An 8,850-nucleotide genomic window follows, 5' to 3' on the forward strand; every position below is an offset into this window, starting at 1 on the left:
GAGGTCAGAGGAGAAAGGCCAGACTGGTTCGAGCTGATAGAAAGGCAACAGTGACTCAAATAACCACCCATTACAACCGAGGTGGGCATAAGAGCATCTCTGAACGCACAGTACGTAGAACTTTGAGGCAGATGGGCTACAGCAGCAGAAGGCCACGCCGGGTGCCACTCCTTTCAGCTAAGAAGAGGAAACTGAGGCTACAATTTGCACAAGCTCATCGAAATTGGACAATAGAAGATTGGAAAAACGTTGCCTGGTCTGATGCGTCTCGATTTCTGCTGCGACATTCGGATGGTAGGGTCAGAATTTGGCATCAACAACATGAAAGCATGGATCCATCCTGCCTTGTATCAACGGTTCAGGCTGGTGGTGGTGGTGTAATGGTGTGGGGAATATTTTCTTGGCACTCTTTGGGCCCCTTGGTACCAATTGAGCATCGTTGCAACGCAACGACCTGAGTATTGTTGCTGACCATGTCCATCCCTTTATGACCACAATGTACCCAACTTCTGATGGCTACTTTCAGCAGGATAATGCGCCATGTCATAAAGCTGGAATCATCTCAGACTGGTTTCTTGAACATGACAATGAGTTCACTGTACTCAAATGGCCTCCACAGTCACCAGATCTCAATCCAATAGAGCATCTTTGGGATGTGGTGGAACGGGAGATTCGCATCATGGATGTGCAGCCGACAAATCTGCGCCAACTGTGTGATGCCATCATGTCAATATGGACCAAACTCTCCAAGGAATGCTTCCAGCACCTTCTTGAATCTATGCCAAGAAGAATTGAGGCAGTTCTGAAGGCAAAAGGGCGTCCAACCCGTTACTAGCATGATGTACCTAATAAAGTGGCCGGTGAGGGTGAGGGTGTGTGTGTGTGTGTGTGTGTGTGTGTATATATATATATATCTCTCCATGGTCCTACCGTGAGAGTTTCTACCTTAAGTGCTTTGTCAAAAAAACTCAAATTTGCACAGGCTCGAAAGTAGCAGATGGCAGTACATGATTATTGTTTCTGAACAGATATTCGTTCCATTCTCCACCTCACCTGATGAAGGATGTCCTTATCCAAAATGGCTCCAAAGGGGACGTCAGACCCTCCAAAGTAGGGCTTGTAGGTGAAGGTCTCGTTGAGCGGCGTGGTGATGATGAGCTGAGCCGTCCTGTAGAAAGCCCCAAAGTGGCTGTCAAAGTAGTCCTTCTCCTGGCGCGCCTGGCTGCCGGGCGACGACCATAGCTCCACGGGGTCGGTGGTGATGCGCATGTAGACCAGACCGCCCGAGGACGCCGTCACCAGGAGCAGGCTGCCCAGAATGACCGAACCCGGGTAGCGCACGCAGAATGAGCCCCATGAGCTGAAGATCGCCCGCAGAGCGTTCTCAAAACGCTCTCCCAGCGTTTCGCAGCACGATGCGTTGACTGCGGGCAGACACAAATTGACTATTTGCTTATGTGTCATTCCACATACATTCAAAGAAGACTTTCTTAGATGAAGTGAATCAAATCCCTTTACCTGCTTCAGGATTATCACTGTTGAGCGACAACGGGTTATTACTATCCAATATGGGCCCATACTCCGACAAGATTGTCCTTTTCCTAAACAAAAGTACACATTAACTAGTTTTGTACATTTAATCCTCAGGTCTTGTTCAAATTTATCTCACGTTAACTGCTTAACATTTTTTTTTCACCAGCCTCAGCTCTTGTCATTAGTACAAATAGAGTTTGAACATAATAGTCTTTACTACTCTGGCTCGACTAATCGCCATTCGTGTTTTTGGCATCTCATTTTCCTAATTGGCCATTTGCCATCATCCAGACTATTCACCCACAAGGTGACACTCCTCATACATCTAACGTGGTCCCACAGTATGAAAATAAGCTTGTGGATGAGAATAGTGGTTAGTAGGGCTGGGTGATACGGCTGAAAAGTGTGTCACGATGAAGGCACCGGTAATTCCTATTGGTCGATATACACATATGTACAGTATTGATTTTTTTTCCTAATTAAAATAACAATTAAAAAACATTGAATAGATTAAACTCCAGAAGAATCCAGAAGAAAAATCCCATTCAAAATTTCTGCTCGTAAAACAAATTTTCGAGGAACATACAATGTTTTATGTATATTATAATGAAGTGTAATGTGCAATTTTGTTTACATTAATGCTTCTCACTCAAACAGTGCCACTGTAAATGCTTATACACCCCATTGTTGATACAGTAACATTAACCTTCTTGCGATGTTCATACAGTCTAAGTGTAGTAAACAAATTCTCTCTTGGGGTGCCTGCATTACAGCTGAACCCCCGTCTTAGTTCTACTGTAAAGATGTTAGCAGGCTCATTATTGCCATAGGACAGGTTATTGTTTTACCTGACTGTACCTTCATGGCGATGCTGAGCATCGGAGCCGGCTAAAAGACACCAATGTTATAATGTCAAAGACAAGAACTCCTTGACTTCTACTCCATGTGTTTATCTGAAGGTGTTAGTTTGCACAATGTCATCTTATTGTCATAGATGCAGTGAGGCGACAGGTCATTGAAAGAGCGCACGCATGCTTCTTCCTTGGTTCAGCTGCTGCTTCTTTGGCAGACGGGCAGGCAGCGACTCTGCTGAACTCAAAACACGCTTTTGTGCTCAAAAATTCCTTTGATGTGATTATAATTGTGGCACAAATCTGACGCCATGCTACGGCCTCTGTCTACAGCTGGCAGAATGCTGGGGGTGGAGTCTTCTTCCAGATTATTTTCCGATTGAAAATTTGATTGAAGGCATATTACATTATCGATCATGTGTCTATCGCGATATATACTGATATTGAATTACTGCCAAGACCTAGCGTTTAGCCTAGCTAGCTTCAGCTTTCCTGATCACCACTCCTATTAAAAGAATCACGGGAGTCGCAAACAAGCGCAGTGCCGCAAAGAGACGCTTCAAGTTTCATTACATTATACGTTAAAACAGCTAAAAACAGTTCAAATCAGAAAGCTGAGTGAAGCACAGAGAATTCAAAACAAAAGCAAGAGATTTTATATCCCGGTAATTTTTTTTTTTTTTTACCTGTAGCACCACGCTGCGAGCACTGTGCCGATAAACACGAACAGGAAGGTGATGTAAGAGATCCACATAATGACAGTCATCGCGTCCACTCCAATGATGGTCCAAGGAGGCGGGACAGGTGGAGGGAGGGGTTTGGGCCCGCATTCTTTGGTACAATCCTGGCAGGAGCAAGGACCTGAACCATCGTCCAGGCCTTCGGAACAGCCGTAAGTCTTGTTGTTCATCGGGGTGTAGCCAAACACCGGCACATCTAAAATCAATTTAAAAGAATAAAAATTGACATACTGAGAGAAATATATATTTTTCTGATAGGTAATATTTACCTGTGAATATTGGTACGATAGGAAAAGGAGCCTGCCCATTATTTATGTCAAACATGTATTGGATCCAGTTGGTGGCATTGCAGTACTGGGCGGTTTTGCCGCAGAGCAGGGACAAGGCCGGCACGTTGCTGGACGGCGCTTGTACATCCCGGCAGGCGTTGTACATGGCTGCAAAAAGGGACAGCATCCATTAAAGTCACATTTCGCCAGCACACTGGTTTGCTTGGCCTTGTGGAATGAAAATTGTTTGAGAACGTATTTAGATACACTGCTTTGCTGTAAAAAAAAAACAAAAAAAACAAATAAATAAATTAGGCAAGTAGCAGCAATTTTTAAAGATATTTGTAAATTTTGAAATGTTGAGGGAAATATTTCGCAAAATCAAAATCTACAACTATAAAGGAGAAGCAACATTGAGCGTGTATCTGAAAAAATCAAGGAATTCAAGTAAATAATGGCATTTATGAAGAATGTAAAATAAAATGAAATAATAAATGACTATATATATATATATATATATATATGTGATACTTTAAAAATAATAATAATGAAAAGAAGCAGAAAGAATAATAAATATCATTCTTTCTGCCGCTGAACAGGAAATATTCATATTTCCATTGTATATTGTTGACATTGAAGTTTATATCACGATCGGTACCATTATTGAGAAGGGATTCATTTTATACCATGATATGAATTTTTGGCCATATTGCTCAGCCCTCACTCTCCATTTGAAGCAAAAATATGGAAAACAATTTGCGGATTCACTCTATCACAGACTTTCATTTGTGTCCATAACTTTGTGTATGGCAGTTTCACATTTTCTAACTATTTTTCTTTTAAGTGAGACCGGTCCAAAAAAAAAAAAAAAAGTCTTTGTTCAGGGAAATTTGTTTTACAAAAGCAAGCAGCTCGGTATTTATTCTACATTTTATGTTTTAAAAGTTGCGTTTATTAAGTGCAACAAGTGTTTCGAAAGTTTGGAACACGTGGGAGGGGAACGTGGTTGTTAATGGCTTAAGAGAGGCTATGTAGGTCCAAGCTACTCAGATAAGCGTGCAAATACTGATGTTTGAGGCAAGTGGTGTGCATGCAAACTCACCGTTGGAGAATGTTTGTCCGATATAGTACTGAACCTCCACGACGCTGGAGCTGTTGAACTCGGTGGAATTTGTGTACTCAAACTTGGTGGCATTCATGAATTGACTCTGGTGCGGGCTGCACGTCAACTCGCAGAAGAGGTTCATCAAGTTGAAGAAACATGAGGGACATCTGCAAATGGCCACACAGAATGATAGTCAGTGTCAATTATGCCATGACCTGTACGCTGTGAGTTCATGTTGTTAGCTAAAGTTCATACCGGGACAGGAACTGAAGGGGCAGCTGGAGACTCGCTTTGAGAGTACGCAACTGATCCACATTGCAGCAGAGTTCGCGGTTGCCATAGTCATAACCAGGACAAAGCTCCTGTATCGTACATACATATATACAAGAGTCAATAATAAATAAAAATAAAAATAAAATTTAAAAGAAAAAGATTTTAAGTTCAGGTTATTAAAATAAGACATGAAATGAAAAAAAATGCTTCAAACAATAATATGATGAAATACATTTTGAGGGATTGATTTTGTGCTCTCGTACAGTCTTGACACATACCAAGAGGAGGTCGTAGCCCTCGGGGTCCAGAGGTTTCGGGGTTCCTGTGTAGTTACAATTATATTTCTTTCCGGGGACCTTGTCGGACTCAGCACACTCGCCATACCACACGCAGTGTTGTGCTGCCGCCTGCAAAACAAACATAGCACAACGTCAATTTGGATGCTGCCGGAGTCTTTACTGGAGATTTTTCTCTTGTGATGCCCTTTATCTGGAAATTAGGCAGTCAAAAATTTGATGCTTGCTGAAATGAGGTCTATCCAAGTGTGCGAAAGCATTCGTACGATTATATTTAAGGCATGTTTTGGGATGACATCAAACAAAAAAAAAAACAACCACACATGCAGTTAATTCTTTGATGCTTGCTGAAATGAGGTCCATCCAAGTGTGCGAAAGCATTTGTACGATTATATTTAAGGCATGTTTTGGGATGACATGACAACTACCACCACTACTTCAAAGATTTGACATTTCAGATTTGAAGTTAAACTGATTTTGTTGGTGCCTTGACGCTTGTCGGAAAATACTACTATTTCACTTCTGCAAACGCGTTTCCTTTTCCGCTTTGGTATTTAGGGATTATGCGTACATGTTGAATTAAAGACGTGACATGAGTTGAGTCATAGCAATGCCACCGACTCAACAGCTGTCGTCCGAAGCAGCGACAGAAAACAACACACTTGTTGTTAAAGGGAATATCGACATCACAGTGTCATCTGCTGGGTTTACAACTGCATGGGACACGTGACACAATAGGATTCAAGTGGAGTACGAGTCATTGCAGCATGAACATTTGGGGGGAGGGGGTTGATATTTTCAGATTGACATCAAACGAGGATAAAAATCATCATCATTGATTTCCACTTATCGGTGGGCTGGTCCCACCGATAAGCGCTATATGTAGACATACACCATTCTATCTAGTTACATAACTACATATATTACATGTCCTCCCCCGTGCCGGTGTGGGTTTTTTGTCAGGGTACTCCGCTTTCCAGATACCAACAACATTCACCGTAGGTTCGTTGTCTATGTGTGCCCTGTGAATGGCTGGCAACCAGTTCAGAGTGTACCACGCCTACTGCCCAAATACGGCCGGGATACCACGCCTGCAACCCTCACAAGGGTAAGCGGTTCAGATTGATGGATGGACGTTTTTTTTTCTTCCATGCACACTTATGAAAACTATTTGCATAACCCTGCACATTGCACAACAATTCAGTGCTGTTGGGTGGCGTTGCAGTGTGCGGGGGGGGGTCGGTCTCCTGTGCCAATTTGAGGGCCAGTGCCTGTGCCTGCGGATTGTTTCACGTTCAAGAACACAAACAAAGCCCTGCAAAATGAGATGGACAGTGAATCAAGTATGAATAGCCGACACACAGAAAAAGGTTTCTAATTGCCTACGGATGCCACAAGATGGCAGCAATACACTTTTTTTCTGTTTGTCAAGCTCCATTTCATGCAGACGATCATTAAAGATGATGTCACATCATTGCCACAAGTAATAAATTAACTATTTGCGTGGCTGAATTTATACCATCACCACAAGTGTCAATTTTATGCTTTGTGTTTCAAGTGGGATTAAATGAAAGTCAAATGTAAAGTCACCACTCATGCACATGCACAGACGATTATTGTCAGTTGTCTCTCTCCCAAACACTCTTGCCCGTCCGTGCGGAGTGTATATTGAGCTTCTGATGACATATAGATCAGATGCGTGAGGAGGAGCGTTCAAACTGCAGACGCATGGACATACATATCCGACTTGATAAGACATATGAAAGAGGCCCAGGTCGCATTTGAAGAACAAAAAAAGAATTTAGAATTGAAATGTTCACACTGCAGATTTTTTTTTTTTTTTAATGATACATGTCACATATGGGGCGGGGGGAGAATTTGGAATTGAGCTAGAGTGTGAACATAGCCTAAATGAAGCTCATTCCCTTGAGTTCAACATGTGCCCTTGGCACCAGGATCCCACCAGATGGGAATGTAATATTTTCCTTATGAGACATTGCCTCTGGCCTAAGAACAAAAACAGGAAATAGGTGAGTATTTCAGCAAATAACAGGAGATTCCCGCGAAAATGTATATGGTATCAGCCAGTCAATAAAAACAAGATGTCAGCATGAAATGGGGATTGGGCATATGCAGTGTAAATGCAGCCTTTTTTGATAGAGTCAAGCTTTGTGCTTCTTTGACCAGCTGTCGTTCTTACTCTTCCTGCCTATTCAGCATCCCACCGCTCACATGCTCTCTGTTGGAAGCAATGACTTGGGAGGAAGTAAATTCACTTACTCCACAAAGTGCTCCCCCTGCCCCTCTTTTGTTTTTTTTGTTTTTTAAATCAGAAAAAAACCCACGGGACCTGCTTGTGTCTTTCTGCAGAGTTCAAAGGTGGTGTGGAAATGTCACGGCCATAACAGAACAGCTGGTGTCAGAAAATGATAGGCTTGTTTAGGATTGTAGTCATACTGTTGATTAACCAGGGTAAAGTGTGATATTGGAGCATGGCCAAACAGTTGACAGAAGAAACGACAGCAAAGAGGAGTCAAAACAAAGCACGTCAATCAGAGAGTGATGAAATTTGTCCAGCCTGATTGAATCACATTTGTTTCGAAGCATCTGCAATAGCAACAATAAGCCCTCTCGAGGCTGAGAGTTAAACAATCACAATGTCCCCGCGAACTACATTAAAAACCAATATGACCAAAGCCTCAAAGAGACAGCTTGCAACATGTCATATTAATCAGGTCAAATACTCAGGTTAGTTATTATTTTGCAATACTTTTACATTGTTAGACGAAATTGTGTTGTTTTTTTTAATTCAAGTTGACAGCCGACTGCACACTCCACATTCATTTTCTTTTTAAGTAAATTTTTTTCATTACATGCAGAAACAAAATCATTTTGAGTTCTGTGTAGCGTGAATAGCGTCAGTAAAACAATTTCTGTAACTGATCAGGTCTGTACAGAATGGGAGCATATTTTGCTCGCTTTGTGTTTGGGTCTTTTTCCTGTTTGCACGATCTGCTTACTAGTTCTCAGGCGAAATTGTTGGTTCCCGTGCATCAACAAGAATACCACTAAGGTCACTGAAATCGGTGGAAATTGACGAGATATTGACGATACACAAAGCATCGCGCAGAATGTCCTTTGGACAGATGAGGCAAAACTGGAGCTCTGGAAAGAACACTATACAACACTGTGAAACTCGCCCTGCAGAGATGGATTTTATGGCAATCATAGTCGTTAACTCTACTTATCTTAACTCAAAACGAATGCTCCTCTTTGCTTACTTGTCCAAACTTGGCTGCATACCACTTCGCACACTCAGTGACAAGCCATTCCATTGTTGGAAACGAGCGCTCATTTTTGCTAACTATTTTAAGTCTTTAAAATGTCATAACTTGCTTAATTCTTCACAAATTGACTACACTTTTCTGTTAGTTTATTCACGGTCTTTTTAGTGACAGTGGTCTTTCTGATTAAAAGAAACAAAAAATAATATATTTTGTTGTCACTTACGGACTTTAAAGCTGCCTGCAGCTAGAGTTTTCAGTATTTTATTGTATTACTACTTTTCAGGATTGGTTTGTCCCCTGTGTAAGATGAAGCAAGCCCCAGAACCTAGTACAGGGGTGCCCAAACTTTTTGGACCAAAGATCAATTATTCGTTCAACCAACCTCCCCGGATCGCCCCTTACCGCGCATGCTCACTCACGCGCGCACAACCACACACACACACACACACACACACACACACACACACACACACACACACACACACACACACACACA

The 8,850-nt window shown here is 42.0% G+C and overlaps 1 protein-coding gene across 1 annotated transcript in view; it reads right to left on the bottom strand.

Annotated features, from left to right (window-relative positions):
* npc1 (Niemann-Pick disease, type C1) overlaps positions 1-8,850 on the bottom strand; it is a 46,297-nt gene that overhangs the window by 15,316 nt on the left and 22,131 nt on the right. The window contains exons 4-11 of the mRNA XM_019878836.1: positions 5,758-5,780; positions 5,050-5,178; positions 4,754-4,860; positions 4,496-4,665; positions 3,394-3,561; positions 3,071-3,320; positions 1,519-1,601; positions 1,018-1,424 (exon numbers count right to left, since the gene is read on the bottom strand). Coding sequence (XP_019734395.1) covers positions 1,018-1,424; positions 1,519-1,601; positions 3,071-3,320; positions 3,394-3,561; positions 4,496-4,665; positions 4,754-4,860; positions 5,050-5,178; positions 5,758-5,780 — 1,337 coding nt within the window. The remainder of the gene's footprint in view (positions 1-1,017; positions 1,425-1,518; positions 1,602-3,070; positions 3,321-3,393; positions 3,562-4,495; positions 4,666-4,753; positions 4,861-5,049; positions 5,179-5,757; positions 5,781-8,850) is intronic.

Source organism: Hippocampus comes, unplaced genomic scaffold (assembly GCF_001891065.2).
Source record: "Hippocampus comes isolate QL1 unplaced genomic scaffold, H_comes_QL1_v1.1 scaffold85, whole genome shotgun sequence".
Taxonomy (NCBI): Eukaryota; Metazoa; Chordata; class Actinopteri; order Syngnathiformes; family Syngnathidae; genus Hippocampus; species Hippocampus comes.